This window comes from Phyllobates terribilis, unplaced genomic scaffold (genome assembly GCF_046119375.1).
Source record: "Phyllobates terribilis strain yellow unplaced genomic scaffold, ASM4611937v1 Scaffold_9__5_contigs__length_417890890, whole genome shotgun sequence".
Classification (NCBI taxonomy): Eukaryota; Metazoa; Chordata; class Amphibia; order Anura; family Dendrobatidae; genus Phyllobates; species Phyllobates terribilis.
This window is the reverse complement of record NW_027362769.1, coordinates 156,257,149-156,279,475: the sequence shown is the minus strand read 5'-3', so window position 1 is coordinate 156,279,475 and position 22,327 is coordinate 156,257,149. Positions and strand designations below refer to the sequence as shown.

Sequence of the window (22,327 nt, the reverse complement as noted above, 5' to 3'; positions counted from 1 at the left end):
TTCAGAACTCCAAAAAAATGAATTGAGATCGCCGAGCATGCACAGCCATTTCTCCATTTGTAGCGGTCACAAGAACAGGCACAATAAGGCTCCATAGACTCTCGCCGAGATTTGTGCAGGTCCCCGAGGCGGGACCCATGTCTATCATGCCCGGCTCCTTACGCTTCACTTCTCTAGAGCTTCAAAAAATATAGCTGAGCAAGAGTGCTGTGCTACGTTCAGAACTCCAAAAAAATGAACTGAGAGTGCCGCGCATGCGCAGCCATTTCTCCATTTGTAGCGCTCACAAGAACAGGCACAATAAGGCTCCATAGACTCTCGCGGAGATTTGTGCAGGTCCCCGAGGCGAGACCCATGTCTATCATGCCGGCTCCTTACGCTTCACTTCTCTAGAGCTTCAAAAAATATAGCTGAGCAAGAGTGTTGTGCTACTTTCAGAACTCCAAAAAAATGAATTGAGAGCGCCGCGCACGCGCAGCCATTTCTCCATTTGTAGAGGACAGAAGAACAGGCACAATAAGGCTGAATGGACTCTTATAGTGGAGATTTCTGTCGCGACCCCATGTCTATCAGCGCAGTCTTCGCTGAAATCCAATGCATGCACCGATTATTGTAGCATCAGCGCACGTGCAAAAAAGCCTTTTACCTTGAGCTTTCCAACTCGCTGTTCTGTGCATTCACCAATACTGATGGGAATCCCATTGAAGCCTAATTTAACAGATGCCATTGCCCTGTAATAGATCCATACAGTGGGACATCGCTGATTTTAATAGTGTCTGGCTGTTTAGTGGTATTTTTAAAGGCAAGAAAAAGGTTGAAGAATGATTTATTCTTTACTGGAATGGCCAACAAAGGCTCTCAATGAAAGAGTGCACAGTGCCCGAAATAGCCTGACTACTGATACTGCAGTTGCTACCTATTCGCGGAATGAGTGATAGGAACTAAATAGGTGGGATCCAACAGTAGCGAACCTCATTGATTGCTACAATGGAGGACCCAAGTCAGAGCACTGTACTCTGCTTTCTCTACCAGTCATATAGAGATTGAATATAGTGGAAGTGGCACATGCGAGGGACACAAGTACCCTGTTCTGATGATCTGTGGGGTCTTATTAGATGGACCCCAACCACTCTGGTAGTTATCACCTATCGTGTGAGTCTGTCTGGTCACAATGAATTGTCAAAAGTAAGAGCAGACCCTTATGGGGGGGCTAGAGGGCTTGGTATCTGGAAATCTTACTTTAGCTTAATCATACATCACTTGAGTCATAGACGCTCCACTGATATCCTGAGTGGGCACCATTTGCCGATATATTGGAGCATGCACAGAACAGGGAGTCGGCCAACCCCAGGAGGAAGGCTGTTCTGCGCATGCGCTAATAATGTGACAATCAGTGTACATGTGGGATTGCAGCCTCAAGTGAAGGCATCTCTTTTATTTATGAAAAGGGGGAAAAAAAGAGAACAGAAAAGTATCTGGGCATGCAGAGTCTACGCATGCCGTCTCTGTGCATGTCGTGTCTGCGCATAACCTGTCTGCGCATGCCATGTGTGCATGCCGTGTCTGCACATGCCGTCTTTGCACATGACCTCTTTGCACATGCCATGTGTGCATGCCGTGTCTGCACATGACCTGTCTGCACATGGCCTGTCTGCACATGGCCTGTCTGCACATGGCCTGTCTGCACATGGCCTGTCTGCACATGGCCTGTCTGCACATGGCCTGTCTGCACATGGCCTGTCTGCACATGGCCTGTCTGCACATGGCCTGTCTGCACATGACCTGTCTGCACATGACCTGTCTGCACATGACCTGTCTGCACATGACCTGTCTGCACATGACCTGTCTGCACATGACCTGTCTGCACATGAAGAGCTCCTTATATTTACTTCTGTTGATGGTAAAATGCACCGGACAGTGAATCCCCGCCCATGGTGCTCTGAACAGCCAATTTGCATATTAATCTAAAGTATGATTTCTGGAAACCAAGTCCAAGGATTTTTCAAGTAACAGTACAATTCTTCTTGGGACAAGGTCACCTACAAGGACCGGAGCTTACTATGAAACCACATTATGACCTTACAGACTCCCAAGCTTTTGAGGTGACCTTCCTTTGCTTTAGGAGGACATGCTGGGACTTATATTCGAACAGGTTGTCTACCGCCAAATCAGGTGATCTTGTGTGTCATCTTTGAATGTCTTCGATGTCTTTTAAATGGATGTAAACGCTACAGTGAGCGTAATTAGATGACATCTAGAATAAAAAAGTGTAACAAGAATTAGACAACAGAAGGTCTGTAACAGCTATGTCAGGCAATCTGTTGGAAGACAAACCGCAATTGCCCCCCTCCTGAGAACTCGAAAGTTTTCTGAGCAAGAAATATAATTTGTCTTGGATTTAATGCAACCTACAAAATACTGGCTGGGGGCAGAATGTAAGAGAAGGTGTGAGATGTAAGTTTCCGCGTCTAATGAGGATTACACAGTGACCCGTCATTTATGGAGTATTGAAAAATAAACTAAAAATTCAGGCCGGCACCTTCTCATCCTCCTCGTCCTCGGTAATCAGGATGTAGTGAAATAACATGGGTCGTAGCTATCTCTACATTAATATATGTCGGTGCCATGTCTTATGTCAGTTATCTACTGCTACATTTTTGTCTTGCAAATTAACATGGCGTTACTCCTGTGATTATTGGGAGGGTAAAGTATATATTAAAGATTTGCTTTACTAACATTGGCTATACTTTTAGCAAAGTGGACAAAATGCAAATTTTTGCATTTTTTCCAATCTGCTCAACCCTGTGTGTTACAAAAGATGGGAACCAGCTATCTATAGATGGATAGATAGACAGACACACAGATAGATATGAGGTAGATAGATAGCTAGAAAGATAGATATGTAGATAGATAATCATAGGTACACTTCACCTGTGAGATACAGAACCTTAAAAAAATCACAAAAAAATCACATTGTATGATTTTTAAATAATTAAATTGCATTTTATTGCATGAAATAAGTATTTGATCATCTACCAACCAGCAAGAATTCTGGCTCTCCCAGAACTGTTAGTTTTTCTTTAAGAAGCCCTCCTACTCTGCACTCACTACCTGTATTAATTGCACCTGTTTGAACTCGTTACCTGTATAAAAGACACCTGTCCACACACTCAATCAATCACACTCCAACCTCTCCACCATGGCAAAGACCAAAGAGCTGTCTAAGGACACCAGGGACAAAATTGTAGATCTACACAAGACTCAGATGGGCTACAGGACAATAGGCAAGCAGCTTCATGAGAAGGCAACAACTGTTGGCACAATTATTAGAAAATGGAAGAAACACAAGATGACTGTCAATCTTCCTTGGGCTGGGACTCCATGCAAGATGTTGCCTTGTGGAGTAAGGATGATTCTGAGAAAGGTCATGAAACAGCCCAGAACTACATGGGAGGATCTGGTCAATGACCTGAAGAGAGCAGGGACCACAGTCTGAAACATTATTGTTAGGAACACACTACGCCATCCTGGATTAAAATCCTGAAGGGCAAGCAAGGTCCCCATGCTCATGCCAGCACATGTCCAAGCCTATTTGAAATTCTTGAAGTTCACCAATGACCATCTGGATGATTCAGAGGAGGCATGGGAGGTCATGTGGTCAGATGAGACCAAAATAGAACTTTTTGGTATCAACTCCACTTGCCGTGTTTGGAGGAAGAAGAAGGATGAGTACAACCCCAAGAACACCATCCCAACCGTGAACCATGGTGGGGGAAACATCATACTTTTGGGGTGCTTTTCTGAAAAGGAGACAGGGTGACTGCACCGTATTGAATGGAGGATGGATGAGGTCATGTATCGCGAGATTTTGGCTAACAACCTCCTGCCCTCAGTAAGAGCATTGAGAATGGGTAGTGGCTGGGTCTTCCAACATGACAATGACCCGAAACACACAGCCAGGGCAACTAAGGAGTGGCTCTTTAACAAGCATTTCAAGGTCCTGGAGTGGAATAGCCAGTCTCCAGACCTGAACCCAGTAGAAAATCTTTGGAGGGAGTTGAAACTCAATGTTGCCCAAGGACAGCCCGAAACCTGAAAGATCTGGAGAAGATCTGTATAGAGGAGTGGGCTAAAATCCCTGCTGCAGTGTGTGCAAATCTGGTCAAGAACTACAGGAAACATCTGACCTCTGTAATTACAAACACAGGTTTCTGTACCAAATAATAAGTTCTGTTTTTCTATTGTATCAAATACTTATTTCATGCAATAAAATGCAGATTAATTTTGCAAAAATCATACAATGTGATTTTCTGGATTTTTTTTAAGATTCTGTCTCTCACAGTTGAAGTGTTCTAATAATAAAAATTACAGACCTCTCCATTCTTTGTAGGTGGGAAAACCTTCAAAATCGGCATTGTATCAAATACTTATTTTCCCCACTATAGATAGATAGATATTTTTTTAGGAAAAGCAAGAGAAAAGGGTATTATAGATGACAATCTTTATACCGTATTTTGTGGACTATAAGATGCATTGGACCATAAGACACACCCCTATTTTTGGCCAGGAAAATGGGCAGCGCAAGCGTAGATTGACATCTCGAAAGCAGAGATCTCAATTTGACCTTGCGCAGCCTTCAGCGGTCATTTTCCCAAAGTCCACAACAGTGAAAAGGATGGGAAGTGCTGGGACTCCACCGAAGCCTTGCACCACGGAACACCCCCTCCTCCCAGCCCGGGGCCAACAGTATTGCCCTACTCCTGCCACCACCACCACCAGCTTCCTGCAGCAACGACCCTGCCTCGGGGACCCCGCTCCACTGTAGCCGCCCCACCTACATTCGGATTAGAAGACGCACCCCCATTTTTCCCAAAAAATTTTTGGGAAAAAAAGTGAGTTTTGGTTGAAAACCCAATTACTCCAGTCATATATGTATTGCCAAAGATTCATAATTCCTTAGTCAATCCTCCTGGACACCCAATAATAACATCAGTGAATGATTCCATGTTTATCCATATAGAGGTTTTCCGTGACAGGATTTTGGTCCCACTTGCTAGGAAAGCCTCTTCCTATATACAAGACACGATTGATTTTTTTAATGTAAGCTACAAGAGATTGAACTACATGAAAGGGTCATTTTGGCCTCTTTTGATGTTGTAACACTGTACACATCAATCCGTTATAATAAAGGCCTTCTGGCAGTTCAGAAAAAATTACATGGAACGACTTATATATCGAGGAGCATTGAGTTTATACTTAAATTACTTGAGATGGTATTTAGCAATAATTATTTCCTTTTTGGGAATGATTTTTATATACAACAGGGAACTGCAATGGTCGCCAATATGGCGCATGTTTATGCTAATTTACTGATGATAATGTTGGAGGAGGACCTTGTCTATGTATCACATTACTTTGCCAAGGTTCTTAGATGGTGGAGATACATAGACAACGTCTTCCCCCTCTGCACTGCTTCTATGTCCAAATTAAACTGCTATCATGATTTTTTGAATGATATTGATAGTGACATCAAATTTACTCTGGTGCAATCGGAAACTAAGATTCAATTTTTGGATATACTGGTTATGTATAGCTCTTGACTACTTTATATACAATATAATATATCAGTCACCTCCCGAGGAGGATAGTTGAGTCGCCACCATACAGCCAGTTCTTGGGGGGAAAAAGGATAGTCGGTGAGGATGAGACCATAAAGTCTTGTTTTAAAGACATGACAAATAAATTGAAACAGAGAAATTATCCCAAAAATTTGTTGGAAAAATGGGAGAAAAATGTGGACTCTATGGAAAGTAATAGTCTCCTTTGTAGTGGGCTTAATAAGACGAAAGGTCCTAAAAGAACTCCAATGGTCATTACCCTTTGTGAGGAAAGGAATAAGATCACAAGCATTGTTAGAAAGCAATGGCCAATATTGGGCAGGTGTTTGCCAGGAATAATAGAGTATATGCCCCTGCTTTATTCTCCTATAAGCGTGCTAGGTTTAGACCTTTAAATTGGACTTTTTTTGGTACGTTCAGATTTTGGACCTTTAATTTGGACCTTTAAAGACTAGTAAACAACTTTCATTGACGGGTAAATGGAGGACGGGATGCTACCTATGCCTTAGATATATTAATTGTGTGAATATGCTGAAAGGTGATCATTTTACACATCCAATCACCAAGGAATTTTTTTTAGCTCAATCAGTACCCAAATGAGATTCTGAATATATTATTTATTTCCTACAATGTCCTTGTAACCTATGGCATGTGGGGGACACAACGTGGGATTTGAAAACCAAATTAAATCATCATCGGTACACTACAAAGAAAAAAAAGAATAGATTTACCGGTTTCAAAACATTTTACAGAACAGGGACATTCTGTGGAGTCGGAGTAAAGTATTGTAGTGCGCATGCGCCGGGGCTCTTTGACCTTTCACGGCGCATGCGCACTGAAGTACTTTGCTTTGCCCTCAACAGGGAAGGGAAGAGTACGCCTGTGCAAGAGCGAAATGCCGGGGGACACTGTGTGGATGACGTAGGATGCGTCATCCACATGAAGCACAGAAGGAGGACGGTATCGCAAGAAGAGAGGAGGTGCCGGACCAAGACAGCGACGCTCAACGGACCCGACCGCCCCGTAGGTGAGTATAATAAAAGATGTTTTTCTTGTCTTGCAGGCCGGATCGGGGGCATATATACAGAATATTAGAATGCTGCATATCAGGGCTGAAAGGCGGCAGCCTTATCTTACATGGGACAAACCTGGTGACAGATTCCTTTTAAATTTCGCATTATTGATCATGTGCGAGTCTTGAGAAGCGGGGGGGATAGAGTTAAACTACTTAAAATCAAGGATCCACAGTGGATTAACAGGTTAAATACTTTGCGTCCTAATGGGCTAAGTGTAGAATTTTAAATTAACTTGGCTATTTCGATTTTGGTTTCTCTCCCTTTTTTTGATTATAATTTGTTCTCTAAGTTATAGTTTGTGATTCTTTATTTTGCAAATATGTTTCACATAATTTGAATTGTCTATTTTTCTTTATAGATCATTTGGAACAATGAATATTGGCTTGGAGCGTGACTCAACCCATTTTGCTGTTGTATATTAAAAAGTATAGCAAAAAAATATAGTGGATATGTAGTTGTAATAATGAAAGTAAATTGCGCTTCACAATTTATTTTTTTTTGTCATTTTTTTTTCTATTGTATTTTGTGTGTTTCACAAAAGTTTTTCTAGGTCCTTATGAGCCTTTATGAATGATGAGGAAGCTTTACTATTTATTTTCGAACTTTAATGATTGGCCGTATAGCCCAGTATAGATTTTGGGTTGAGAATTGTGTCCTTGGCGGGATGCATATCTCCCCTTTATTTTATAGTCACAGACATGCCAACTCAGGCTAATGGGAGGTTTCTCTTTTGACATATTGGACATGGCCCCTTTAAATCAGTGTTATGGTTCACAGTGGCTGCTGTGCGCATGCGCAACATGCCGAATATAATGGACCTTTCCTAATTTGGCGCTAGTGATGTCACTAAAACATGGCGCCCGTGCAGTGAAGTGTTTTTTTCCCTTTTTGATTAAGCTTTAAGTAATTGCTGTACGCAAGCGCGGACATGCGAACTACGATGAACCATTTCTAATATGGCGCACGTTGACTTCGCGCCTGTGTATTCAAGCGCTTCCTCTTTTCTCTACGCTTACATCGACGACATGCGCATTTTGATCTGCTAGACGCAGGAATAGGTGCAAATTACGAATGAATGATGGGGTGATACTTTCTGAACTTTATATGAATTATGATTATTTCATGTCACTGTGATGCACTTTAATATTGCACTTTTTGATATTGAAGTATATGTATTAATCTTGTTACAGCAATTTATATTGTTGTTATGCACTTTTGCATTTTGTCTGAATTACTAGGCAATGAGTGCACCTATAACAAGTCTGTATTCTCACTTGTTCACGGCTTGAAAATCGTTCTCAATTTAACTGAAATGTTGCTGAGCCACAATGGGCTATTAAATCACCTTTTCTAATTATTTCCAAATGGTGTGCTGCCTCCATTTCTTTTGCACTATTTAGAGGATTAGTAATTGCTTGGAAGACTTGGCACCTGTAGGAAGTTTTGTCTTTTTGCTAGTGCTGCTTCTTTTTTTCTTTTTCTAGATAGATAGATGATAGATACGAGACAGGTAGAAGATTGGATAGAGATATAGATAGATAGATAGATGGATAGATGGATAGATGGATACAAGATAGATATGGAGATACATATATGATAGATAGATACGATGGACAGATAGATACCGTGGAAAGATAGACAGATAGATACCGTGGATAGATAGATAGATAGATGATAGATAGATGATAGATAGATAGATAGATAGAAGTGCTCTGGTCAGATGAACTTTTGTGGCTAAATGCAAATTGTCATGTGTGGTAGAAAACTAACACTGCACATCACTCTGAAAACACCATCCCCACCATCACACATAGTGGTGGCAGCATCCTGCTGTGGGGATGCTTTTCTTCAGCAGGGACAGGGAAGCTGATCAGAGTTGATGTGGAAATGGATGGAGCTAAAGACAGGACAATCCTGGAGGAAAACCTGTTAGAGGCTGCAAAAGACTTGAGACTGGGACATAGCTTCACCTTCCAGTAGGACAACAACCCTAACAATCCTGTCAGACCTACAATGGATGGATGGTTTATTTCAAAGCATATTCATGTGTGTAAATTGTCCAGTCACAGTCCGGACCTAAATCCCATTGATAATGTGGCAAGACTTGAAATTCCTGTTCACAGACGTCTCCATCAAATCTCACTGAGTGAGAATGCAAAGAAGAAGGGGCAAAAATGTCACCTCTAGATGTGCAAAGCCGGTAGAGACAGACCCCAAAAGACTGCAGCAGTGATTGTAGAGAAAGGTGGTCCTACAAAGTATTGACTCTGTGAGGCCGAATACAAATTACAAATGTATGTCACAATTTCCAGATTTAATTGTTTAAAATATGTAAAACTGTGGAAAAGTAAATGGGGTATGAATACTTTTTCAAGCCACTGAAGATTGATAAGACAGAGATGGGAAGGTACATAGAGAGATGGATGGAAGAATAGACAGACAGATAGAAATAGAGTCTGAGAGAGAACGACAGACCGATATAACGTCAGACACAGTGTATCTATACACATACACACTCAGGGCCGGCGTTGGGGGCCCTGACTAGAGCCCCCACTCCACCAGCCAGTGGCATGCCGCTATAGGGCCTGTGAGTCAGGGGGACCGGGATCTGCCCCCCCCACCCATGCATTCCATTATATCGGCATTTATGATGCTGATACAGTTGAAAGCAATGATGGAGGAGAGAGCGTCATGTGACACTCCCTCTCCCATCGTTCCCGCTCTGACGCAGGGGGCACAATGACGTCACTTCATCGCGCCACGCTGTGCAGCGTCTCAGCGCTGTGGACACCGGAGCAGGAGAGGTGAGTATTGTATTTATTTATTTTCTAAATCAGAGAGTACGTGGTGGCCATAATACTGCAGGACTGGGGGCTGTATCATACTATATGACGGTCAACATAATAGTATATGGGGGTGCTGCATAATACTCTGGGGGGGCTTCGTTATACTATGTGGGGGTCTACATAATACTCTGGGGGTGCTGCATTATACTATATGGGGGCATGCATTATACTCTGGGGGTCTGCATTAAACTATATAGGGCTGCATAATTCTATGGGGCTACATCATACTCTGGGGGGCTGCATTATACCAAATGGGGGTCTGCATTATATTCTGGGGGTGCTGCATTATACTATATGGGGTCTGCATTATACTATGTGGGGCTGTTTAATTTTATGGGGCTGCATCATACTCTGGGGAGGGCTGCATTATACAATATCAGGGTCTGCAGTATACTATATGGGGGTCTGCATCATACTCTGGGAGAGCAACATTAAACTATATGGGAGTCTGCATCATACTCTGGGGGGTCTGCACCATACTCTGGGGAGCTGCATTATACTATATAAGGATCTGCATAATACACTGGGGGGTCTGCATCATAATATATGGGGGTCTGCAGCGTACTCTGGTGCGGCTGCATTATATATGGAGGAATATGAGGGACATTATACACTATGCGGGCTGCATTATACTCTATCGAGGACTATGAGGAGCATTATACTATATGGGGGGTGCATTATACTCTATCAAGGACTATGGGGAGTGCATTGTCCTATGTGGAGGACTATGGGGTGCTTTATATTATATGGAAGACTATGGGGGTGTATTATACTAAACAAGTAAAATGCTGTCTAATCATCCAGTGATTAGATTGTTTATGCCGGAAAATAAATCACTGTTCTCAGCAGCACATCGCCAGGTCAAAACTGCAGATCTACTGCTGATAACATGATACTGTATGTGGACAGATTGATCGATTAGTGTTTGTTCTGTGCGCATCATTCTTACTCAGCCACTGTGAAGAGGCCGGGAAACAAGCGTCGAATGACTTCAGTATTGTCGATCGTGCCCATTGAATGGCCTAAACTCAGCGCATGTAAATACAACCGAAATGTTTCTGTGTGATGGTGCAGAATGTCAGCATTTAGGGCCCCACTTTAAACTTTTGCTTAGGGCCCCACTTTGTCTAAAACCGGCCCTGTACACACTGGGATGATGCAGATACAAACACTACATGACGGGTCAGGTTCTGTGGGTCGGGGGTGCGGGGAAGGAGAATGTGTGATCCAGTCTGTGTGACGCTGCAGTACAATATTTGCACATGAAATTTGTGTTTCCTGTAAGTTGTGTAACGCGCTGTGGAGTTGTATCTGCACATCTGCTCCGTATCCATCCACAGTAACAAAATATTATACATTAGACGGAGCAGAAGACTTCATCAATTTGAAAGACACAGGGAAACCTGGAGTTTCCAAAATACAAGAATTGTACAAATGTGAAGATCAGGTCTGATACTGGGGGCTTCTCAGATGAACATGAGGAGGCCGTATCTCCAGACAGGTGACTAGCTTCACTGATCTCCACGGCCGACTATAAGGGAAATTCAGGTCAGAAGCAACAGAAAAAGTTCAGCTTCGTTTTAAATTTGTGCAGTTCTGGAGTATAATACGGGATAAATAATGTAATGTATGTACACAGTGACTGCACCAGCAGAATAGTGAGTGCAGCTCTGGAGTATAATACAGGATGTAACTCAGGATCAGTACAGGATAAGAAATGTATTGTATGTACACAGTGACTGCACCAGCAGAATAGTGAGCGCAGCTCTGGAGTATAATACAGGAGGTAACTCAGGATCAGTACAGGATAAGTAATGTAATGTATGTACACAGTGACTGCACCAGCAGAATAGTGAGTGCAGCTCTGGAGTATAATACTGGATGTAACTCAGGATCAGTACAGGATAAGTAATGTATTGTATGTACACAGTGACTGCACCAGCAGAATAGTGAGTGCAGCTCTGGAGTATAATACAGCAGGTAACTCAGGATCAGTACAGGATAAGTAATGTAATGTATGTACACAGTGACTGCACCAGCAGAATAGTGAGCGCAGCTCTGGAGTATAATACAGGAGGTAACTCAGGATCAGTACAGGATAAGTAATGTAATGTATGTACAGTGTGACTGCACAAGCAGAATAGTGAGTGCAGCTCTGGAGTATAATACAGGAGGTAACTCAGGATCACTACAGGATAAGTAATGTAATGTATGTACACAGTGACTGCACCAGCATAATAGCGAGTGCAGCTCTGGAGTATAATACAGGAGGTAACTCAGGATCAGTACAGGATAAGTAATGTAATGTATGTACACAGTGACTGCACCAGCAGAATAGTGAGTGCAGCTCTGGAGTATAATACAGGAGGTAACTCAGGATCAGTACAGGATAAGTAATGTAATGTATGTACACAGTGACTTTACCAGCAGAATAGTGAGTGCAGCTCTGATCAGCTGTTGCTCACTGTGATGATTGTGGGTGTGGTGGCTGCAGATACTGCTCTGTGGTCCTGAGCTCTGAGAACCAACACCTCTCCACCTGGGGATCTGCTCTCTCTCCTACCCAGGGAGGGAGTGGGTTTCCAGGGATGCGTGATGGAGCCAAGTCCCAGGCTTCTGCTTCCCGAACCAGGCCGGCGGGGTGTAGAAGAAACCAGCAACCGGCCTGCACATTGGAGGACTCGGGGGGTGAGAAGCTCCACCAGGAGTCGCAGCAATGTGGCTCCTACTCCCCCCTGGACTGTGGAGACTCAGAGAAGCCACAAGGCTTCCAGCATGGAGGGTAAGCCTGACAGCGTGCATGATGGCGCTCCTTCCGGAGGAAAGCTGAGGGCTCACGGAGGAAGGTTGGGTGATTCAAAGTCCTCGGGAGTCTGTGTCCACCTATGCCTCCCGGGTCATGAGCCGCCTCCATGAGTATGAAGATGCGAGTAAGCTCATCAGGAGGCTCCGGGAGGAACTGCGCTGCACAAGCGCCAAAGTTGCAGGTGCCTCCAAACCAAGGAAGACAAAGCGGAGGTAAAGAGGCTCACAAGTGAAATGAATGTGTTTGAAATTAGGAAAGCTGTCACCAGAGAGCAGAGTGGTCCTTTTAAGGAAAAACTGATAAATGAAGACCGATTCAGAGAGCAAAGGCAGATGGGGCTGCAGCCTGAGAGCCAGGTGGATGATGACCAGCAGAAAGCCCCACCTGGCAGCCTGCAAAGTCACCCGCAGGCTACGTGCAGCGAGCGCCCTGCAGGACAAGCGACAATGACATCCGGTCGCAGTTCTGCCGGCTCTGAGGAGGACAGTGACAGCAACGGCCAGGAATGGGCGCTAATGGCGGAAATAAAGCTACTGGAGTCCCCAGTGTGCCTCCAGAACTTCCATCTTGGTGACGATCTACCAGAAGAGGCACCTGGGGGCCAGAAAAAGGCTAAGAAGCACAAGCCAAAGCTGCAGGAAGCGGTAAGCTATGTATATGCCCCCCTCCCTGTACCCACTGAGTCGGCTGCAGGGTCAGCTCGCTGTGTAAGCCTCGTTGCCCAGCTCAGCCAGAGTTCTGCTGTGGATCCGGTGCAAAGGCGCGGGGTGATTACACAGCGTGGTAGTGAGGCGCAGAGCTCCGTTTCTGCTTGTAGCAGCAGGGACGCAGTAGGAGGTGCATCAGCCGAGAGGCTGGACAGTGAGGGCAGCCCAGTGGGCGTTCGGTCAGGCCACGATGCTGTTGTGCGCTCCTCAGTGCGAGGGGGAGCAGCCCAGTGTCGGGGGCAGCTCGGGCAGCCTCTAAATGCTGTTGCCGCAGATCACTTAGTTGAGGAGCGGCAGCAGAGTGAGGGGTCTGTCGGGGCAGAGCGTTCAGGCAGTGCCTCGCCAAAACCAAATCAAGAAAGTGACTGTGATGACTCATAACGAGACGTTTTCTTGTTATGACATCATGACGTGCCTGGTTGGTATGGAAGGTGGTGGAGATGCCAAAGAAAAAAACAAGACGAGTTTGGTATCTGGTGAGGGGCCTGGAAGAGGGAGCGGGGCGAGCCTCGGGTTACTGGGGCGGCCCCTGTCCTGTATGCCAGTCTTGCTGCTGAGGCCCCGAGGGATGATGAGTTGGATGAGGAGGACAGGAGCATCCACAGGGTGGAAACCGCCTCAGCCTCAGAATCCTCCCATTATGAAAGTATGGATGAGGATAATAAGCGGTGGCTAGAGGACAAGAGTAAGCTCGGCACCAAAAAGAAGAGAAAGAAGGGAGATAAAACATCTTCTCCCGCTCTGACCAAGGTATCTAAGGAAGGTAAAACTGACTCCCCTCTGGTTGGTCTTTTTATCCGGTTCCAAGCCCTTGAGAACATCTCTTCCTCTGAGGAGGAGACCGAGGGTGAGGTTCCAGACGAGGACGAAAAAAGGAAAAATGCGGGAATGGACACCTCTGTGTTGTTAAAGAGGGGGAAGGATTCCTCCTCTGAGGCAGAGGATAAGGGGAATGGGAAGAAGAAAGCCATAAAACTCAATCACCAATGATGGTGGTACCTACTCCGTTGACGCTGGCGTCCATTAATGTCACTAGCATTAAGTCAAATATGGCTAGATTTGCAGCCTTTGATTTTCTCAGCTGGGTTGAAACTGACATTTTCTTTTTGCAAGAGACCAGGCTACCAAACGCTAAGAGGAAGTGGAGACTCAGGCCCTCCTATTGGTCTCCTGCGCCCGAGCTGTATAACGTAGTGGCGGTCCTTTTTACCACACCAGTAGAATGCCGACGGGTTATTGAGTTAGAAATGGTGAGGTGCCTGATATTAGATGTTCTCATGAAGGGACAGGAGCTTCGGCTCATTAATATCCATGGTCCCCGGAAGTGTCTCTTTATGAGGATCAAGCCCTACCTTTTTACAAGTCGGCAGGTCATCTTTGGAGGGGAATTCAACACTGTCACGAGGCCCCGGGATAGAGGAGGTTCCAGAGACAAGCTGACTTATGATAGCGTCGCCCTTAATAGTATAGCTAGTGAGGCTCGCCTGATGGATGTCCACATCCGGCACACCCCAGGCCACGAGGGGTTCACCTATCATAGAGGTAACTGTAGATCCAGGATGGACAGGTTTTATTTAAATGAGGAAGCCATCTCTTCAGCAGTATCTGTTGTTGAGGTCGAGTTCTCCAATCACAGTTTGATTTTGTTTTCTCTGAATGTTACAGAGACCCCTTGGATGGAAAGAGGCTTTTGGAGGCTCAATTCATCTCTCTTGGAAGAAGCGGAGATAAGACAATCCTTTGAGGATTTTCTTCAGAGCCAGGTAGTAGTAAGTCAGAGTGGTGGGAGATGTTCAAGAAAAGGGTGGTGAGATTCTTCCACCAGCTCTCGAGCCTCAGGATCCTGGACAGGCACTGCCTCCATCAGGGCCTGAGGAGGAAACTCGAGCATCTTGTCTCAACTGGAGGTAGCCACGAGGAGATCTCCAGAGTGAAATCTTTGCTGATGAGGTGTCAGTATGATAAACATGCATCTTTGGATTTTGAGAGGGATTATGGGAAGTACCGCTCGCCGACCCTTACAGAAACTGCAAGATGTCAGTGAATCGTAAAGTTGTAACAGGACTGGTTGACAATGCGGGTTCCCTGAAAAGATCCAGATCAGGGATCCTGGAGGTCGTCAGATCCTTCTACTCGCACCTCTTGGGGAAGAGGGATCTGGATTGGGATGAGATGTCGGCTTTTCAGGCTGAAGCCGTCCCCGAACCAGGGGTAGACCCCTCTCTTGGCGTTTTGACAGAGATGATCAGGGAAGAGGAAGTTAAGATGGCGACTGAAGGGCTAGCCCTAAAGAAATCTCCTGGTCCAGATGGCTTAACGTCTGAATTCTATAAGACCTTATAGGACGCCTTGGTTCCCCTCTTGACTGAGGTATTCAATGAGTGTCTTTCCTCAGGCACTCTGCCGAAGTCAATGAGGAGGTCTGCCCTGATCATATTGTCAAAGGGTAAGGACTCATCTTGCATTGAGAATTGGCGTCCCATAGCGCTTCTCAGTGCAGACAGTAAGGTTTTGGCAAAGGTGCTGTTTAATCGGCTGGTGAAATTTGCGCCCCAGCTCCTTTCAGGAACCCAGTATTGCTCTATTCCGGGCCGCAGTACAATTAGTGCTGTACTCTGTGTCCGAGAGGCGGTGGAGCAGGGTAGCGCTGGCCACTGGAAGGGGTACATGCTGTCATTGGACCAGGCAAAAGCGTTTGATCAGGTTAATCATGAGTACCTCTGGTCTGTCCTTCTGAGATATGGCCTGCCGGGGGTTTGTTGATTGGCTTAAGAGCTTGTACGCTGGGGCAGAGAGTTTTCCGCTTGTGAAAGGTTGGATTGGCAGCTCTTTTGAGGTTGGGTGTGGTGTTCGCCAGGGTTGTCCCTTGAGCCCGCTGCTGTACGTGTTTGGGATTGACCCACTTCTTAGGAGGGTGGAGCGTGGACTGTTGGCTGGGATGGGGATGGACCAGGCAGCACCAGAAGCCACTCAGAGTGGTGGCGTATGCCGATGACGTCACCGTTTTTGTTTCTTCTGATGGGGAGGCAAAATGGCTGATGTCAGAGGTAAATCACTACTCGGAGGCATCCGGGTCTATGATCAACCGGGATAAGTGTGAGAGTCTCTGGCTGGGAGGAGGAGATCCTGGTTTTGATCTCCCGGACACCCTTCCAGGACCCAAAGTCTCCGCAAAAGTTCTTGGCATACAATTTGGCCAAATTGGGACAGCAGGCTAGAGATCACCACTCAGAAGGTGAACCAATGGAAGGGTTGGTCTTTGACCCTAAGGGAAAGGATAAACCTGATCAAAACTTACCTGCTCCCTTTGCTGATCTATCTGGGCAGTGTGTGCATCTTGCCGGAGCCTCTCTGTACTCGGGTCTACAGTTTGTTCTTCCAACTGTTATAATGGAATAGACTGAACCTGGTCAAGAGGGAGGTTACTTACCGTACGAGGAGACTAGGAGGGTTGGGTATGGTCAAACCTGTGGCATTCCTTGTGAATAGCTTCATTAAGATCAATATTGCAAACCTCTGGAAAGAGAGGGCTCCTCCGTGGGTATTCTCCTGTAGGTGGTGGTTTCAGCCTTTCTTCCAGGAATGGGAGACAGGAGGGCAAGTGAAGGATCTACGCACTCCGCATGGACATCTCCCGGCTTACGCTACCCTGGTTCTGAAGGTAATTCACCGGTGGGGTCTGGGAATGTGGGAGGTCAGGACTCTGCCGAGGAATCTCCTTAACAAAAGGGTTCTGTTGACCCATTTTCAGAGTACTCTGGCGCTCAGGGATTGCCCAAGTCGGGATCTTGGGGAGGGTCTGCATCTTTTCAATTCTATGAGGATCACCTTGAAGTTTTGGGACTTGGCGCTGCTTCCATGGGAAACTGTGTGTGAGGGACAATCTGAAGTGTAAGAGCTCTGAGGACAGAAACTGTCATTGGGAGCATTGTGTACCATGCTGGAAAGAATGGACCACTTTCTGCTTTGTTGTCCCTTTAACACAGAGGTGTACAACAGGGTGGGCGCCTCCATTGGGTGGCCCCGGCTGTCCGGTCTCTCTTATGTTTAATGGGCCTATGGAGCATCCGGAGACCTGGGTGGTCGGGACCGCTGCACCTTATTTCTAGTTAGCACAGTGGTTAGGTATCACACGTGGAACGCACGGTGCTTAGTATCGATGCAACGGAAAATCCTCCCAGTGGACGATGTGTTTAGGACCATACTCTGTGACCTGGTGAAGGTGCGTTCTCTGGAGTATGAGAGACTGGGCACACGAAGGGCCGCTCTCCTCTGGAGGGGCTTTTTTTTTAGTGTGCCCTAGTCTGGTCATCTCCTCTCCTGGTGGTGGGCTGATGCTGACACCGTAGATTTTTGTTTTGTTTTGATTAGTAGACAGTGATGTAGGGCTGCAGGCGCCGAACTTGGGCTTTGTTAGTTGTGGTTATTGTATTGTTTGCTATTGTATTGTTTGTTTCTGTATATATTGTATATAAGGACATGGATTTGGGTGTAGGTGTTAGGTTGGGTGGTGGGTTCATCTTGTGGGGCTTTGGGACACTGGTTATTGGGTGAAAAACTTGCACTGCCTGATCTGTCCTATGGACGTTGGACATGGACCGAGGCATGATACGCAGGACCAGCTCTCAGGTCAGTGCCGGGGTTGGGACTGGTGGGCTTGAGTGTGGGGTGTTTTGTTTCGTCTTGCATATATTTGTATAGTTAGTATTTATTTTATATTAATTTAAAAAAAAAAAAAAAAGTTTGCATATATTTGTCAGCTATCGTTTATTTTGTTTATGTTTATTTTATTTATTGTTTGTGGTTATTATTTTCGTTTGTAACCGGACCAGAAGTCTGTAATATAAGTAGTTATTATTCTGTATATATTGTAAGGCGGCGTTGTTCACACCGTGCAGTAACTAAGGCAGTGACCCAAGCAAGTCCAACATAAACAGCTTTTATTTAGCAACTCACGGGTAAACAGAAAGTCCTCTGGTTCGCAGACGGGTTAACATGAGTCCATAAACAACGGTTGCCGTGGGCAACGGCCGCGCCGGGCCGCTCAGAGCCTGACAGGTGCAGAGCCTTCCTAGGCGTGGGTTCAGCCACCTTCAATCCTGCTGAGCTTTCCTGCTGTGCTCCTAGCAGGTTCCAACATAGAACAACACTAATCCTTAGTGCAGGGATTTTAAAGGACTTGTGGGAAGAGCCACTGGAAAACCTGGGTTGAAGGGAGGAGGCCGCCCCACTGCCTCCTGTGACCTCCTCCAAAAAATGAAGGCCCTGCCGGGTTTTACTAATCTGCCTTAGCCAGATAGCCTGACCAGGTCACTGCTCACCTTCATTCCTGCATTGCAGCCGCAGCTGTGTGTGTGACTGCCATGCACTCCAATGGATTTAATAGGTCTCTGTACACATTCTGGGGGATATATAACGTCCCTCGTATACGATCCCGGTCACTGCCTCACAATATGTATAATATGTGTGTGAGGAGAAGGAGCGGCTGGACCAGTTCATTACATTGTTTATTTTGTGGTTGTTAATTTTGTTATGTTTCTGTTATTATTATTGTTATGTTTTTCAGTTTTATAATAAAATATCTACAGGATGTAACTCAGGATCAGTAATGTAATGTATGTACACAGTGACTGCACCAGCAGAATAGTGAGTGCAGCTCTGCAGTATAATACAGGATGTAACTCAGGGTCAGTAATGTAATGTCTGTACACAGTGACTGCACCAGCAGAATAGTGAGTGCATCTCTGGAGTATAATACAGGATGTAACTCAGGGTCAGTAATGTAATGTATGTACACAGTGAGTGCACCAGCAGAATAGTGAGTGCAGCTCTGGAGTATAATACAGGATGTAACTCAGGATCAGTAATGTAATGTATGTACACAGTGAGTGCACCAGCAGAATAGTGAGTGCAGCTCTGGAGTATAATACAGGATGTAACTCAGGATCAGTAATGTAATGTATGTACACAGTGACTGTACCAGCAGAATAGTGAGTGCAGCTCTGGAGTATAATACAGGATGTAACTCAGGATCAGTAATGTAATGTATGTACACAGTGAGTGCACCAGCAGAATAGTGAGTGCAGCTCTGGAGTATAATACAGGATGTAACTCAGGATCAGGACAGGATCAGTAATGTAATGTATGTACACAGTGACTGCACCAGCAGAATAGTGAGTGCAGCTCTGGAGTATAATACAGGATGTAACTCAGGATCAGTAATGTAATGTATGTACACAGTGACTGCACCAGCAGAATAGTGAGTGCAGCTCTGGAGTATAATACAGGATGAAACTCAAAACGACTTTAAAAAGTTGGGAAGTGTAAGCTGGTTTTGTACAGATAGTCACAGTAGATAGACCTAAGTATCATGTTACATTCCCAGAACTTTGTATTCACAAACCGTACCGATAAAGCTGATGCACGTATCACCCAATATATGTTTTATTCACAGTTTACAACAGTTTCTCCAGTGTATTTGGCTGTGAAAAGACTGATGTTTATTGCTGATTAGACCTCACTTTGCACATGAGGAACATCTTAAACCTTAGCAGGCAAAATATATAATTAATATCTATATATGCTTCTCTTTCCTTTTTTAAAGTCTCAGAGATGAGGACTATAATGCAGACCCCACGCTGTCCTCGCTGGATCTGTTTGGTTTGTAAAATGCTGGAACACACAGACTGCAGCAGAAAAAAAGAGGAAGGCGACCGAGGCCTGAGGGGCTCCACACATCATAAAGCTCCCTGCCTTCTGGGTGGGTTCCTTTACTTTCTTTTTTTCATTACAGGTTAAAAGCTGTATGCAATTCTACTGGCTTGCAAAGCACTGCACACAGCATTGGAACTGTGCAGTCAGCATTTTAAACTATTATAGGCTACCTCCTGAACCATTGCCAAGTTAATAGACAATGAAAGATAATGAGCTTGAAATTGGGTGTTAAATTGCATTTTTTGTTCCTATCTCTATTTTTTCCCCATGCTTTAACTGTTTCCTACAGATGCACAATGGAGCTTTACATTGCACATACATCATCAAAATATCTGAGAAGAAACCAAACATTTCGCCCTCCTTCGCAACTCCCAGTCACCCTTTCCACTGGCAACGAAGGGGTTAAATCAAGCAAAAATTAAATTGTCATTCGGCTATCAAGCCATAGATAGCAGCCTGAAAAGTCAAAATGATGTTCTTTTTTATGTAAAATAAAAAATTTTTTTTACTAAAAATATGACGTATTTAAAAAAAAAAAATATATATATATATAAAAATATTACAAATATTTAAAAAATATATTTTTCATTTTTTTAAGTAGAATATATATGTTCTATTTTTAAAAATATATATTTTAAATATTCTCACTATATATATATATATATATATATATATATATACGCACATATACACACACATACATATAGATATAGTGAAAATATTTGACAAAACATATTTAAAAAAAAAAAAAAATATATATATATATATATATATATATATATATATATATATATATATACATATACATATACATGCACACACACATATACAGTAGAGACCAAAGATTTGGACACACCTTCTCAATTAAAGATTTTTCTGTATTTTCAAGACTCCAGAGCCAATTTTTTAGATTCTGACCACTGTCACTTTATGAGGTAATTACTCTTGAAAGCTTCAATGGATCCCCCTGATTCGGAGATTGTTTTTTCGTGACAAATTGTACTTCATGATTGTGGTAACATTTCTTCAATATCACTTGCGTTTATTTGTGAAAAAAATCGGAAATTTGGCAAAAATTTAGAAAATTTTGCAATTTTCAAACTTTGAAGTTTCATGCCCTTAAATCAGAGATACAGTACAGACCAAAAGTTTGGACACACCTTCTCATTTAAAGATTTTTCTGTATTTTCATGACTATGAAAATTGTACATTCACACTGAAGGCATCAAAACTATGAATTAACACGTGGAATTATATACTTAACAAAAAAGTGTGAAACAACTGAATATATGTCTTATATTCTAGGTTCTTCAAAGTAGCCACCTTTTGCTTGATGACTGCTTTGCACACTCTTGGCATTCTCTTGATGAGCTTCAAGAGGTAGTCACCGGAAATGGTCTTCCAACAATCTTGAAGGAGTTCCCAGAGATGCTTAGCACTTGTTGGCCCTTTTGCCTTCACTCTGTGGTCCAGCTCACCCCAAACCATCTCGATTGGGTTCAGGTCTGGTGACTGTGGAGGCCAGGTCATCTGGCGTAGCACCCCATCACTCTCCTTCTTGGTCAAATAGCCCTTACACAGCCTGGAGGTGTGTTTGGGGTCATTGTTCTGTTGAAAAATAAATGATGGTCCAACTAAACGCAAACCGGATGGAATAGCATGCCGCTGCAAGATGCTGTGGTAGCCATGCTGGTTCAGTATGCCTTCAATTTTGAATAAATCCTCAACAGTGTCACCAGCAAAGCACCCCCACACCATCACACCTCCTCCTCCATGCTTCACGGTGGGAACCGGGCATGTAGAGTCCATCCGTTCACCTTTTCTGCGTTGCAAAAAGACACGGTGGTTGGAACCAAAGATCTCAAATTTGGACTCATCAGACCAAAGCACAGATTTCCCCTGGTCTAATGTCCATTCCTTGTGTTCTTTAGCCCAAACAAGTCTCTTCTGCTTGTCGCCTGTCCTTAGCAGTGGTTTCCTAGCAGCTATTTTACCATGAAGGCCTGCTGCACAAAGTCTCCTTTTGACAGTTGTTGAAGAGATGTGTCTGCTGCTAGAACTCTGTGTGGCATTAACCTGGTCTCTAATCTGAGCTGCTGTTAACCTGCGATTTCTGAGGCTGGTGACTCGGATAAACTTATCCTCAGAAGCAGAGGTGACTCTTGGTCTTCCTTTCCCGGGGCGGTCCTCATGTGAGACAGTTTCTTTGTAGGGATTGATGGTTTTTGCAACTGCACTTGGGGACACTTTCAAAGTTTTCCCAATTTTTCGGACTGACTGACCTTCATTTCTTAAAGTAATGATGGCCACTCATTTTTCTTTACTTAGTTGCTTTTTTCTTGCCATAATACAAATTTTAACAGCCTATTCAGTAGGACTATCAGCTGTGTATCCACCAGACTTCTGCCCAACACAACTGATGGTCCCAACCCCATTTATAAGGCAAAAAATCCCACTTATTAGACGTGACAGGGCACACCTGTGAAGTGAAAACCACTTCCGGTGACTACCTCTTGAAGCTCATCAAGAGAATGCCAAGAGTGTGCAAAGCAGTCATCAA

The 22,327-nt window shown here is 44.3% G+C and overlaps 1 protein-coding gene across 13 annotated transcripts in view; it reads right to left on the bottom strand.

The window, feature by feature from the left end:
• Positions 1-22,327, bottom strand: part of GTDC1 (glycosyltransferase like domain containing 1) — a 471,831-nt gene that overhangs the window by 210,683 nt on the left and 238,821 nt on the right. The window contains exon 10 of one of the 13 annotated variants that reach the window (XM_073647238.1): positions 2,131-2,254. The exons of the other annotated variants lie outside the window; for them this stretch is intronic. Within the exon in view, the coding sequence (XP_073503339.1) occupies positions 2,186-2,254 (69 nt within the window). The 3' untranslated portion in view covers positions 2,131-2,185. Of the gene's footprint in view, positions 1-2,130; positions 2,255-22,327 lie in introns of those variants that run through there. 13 annotated transcript variants of the gene reach the window in all.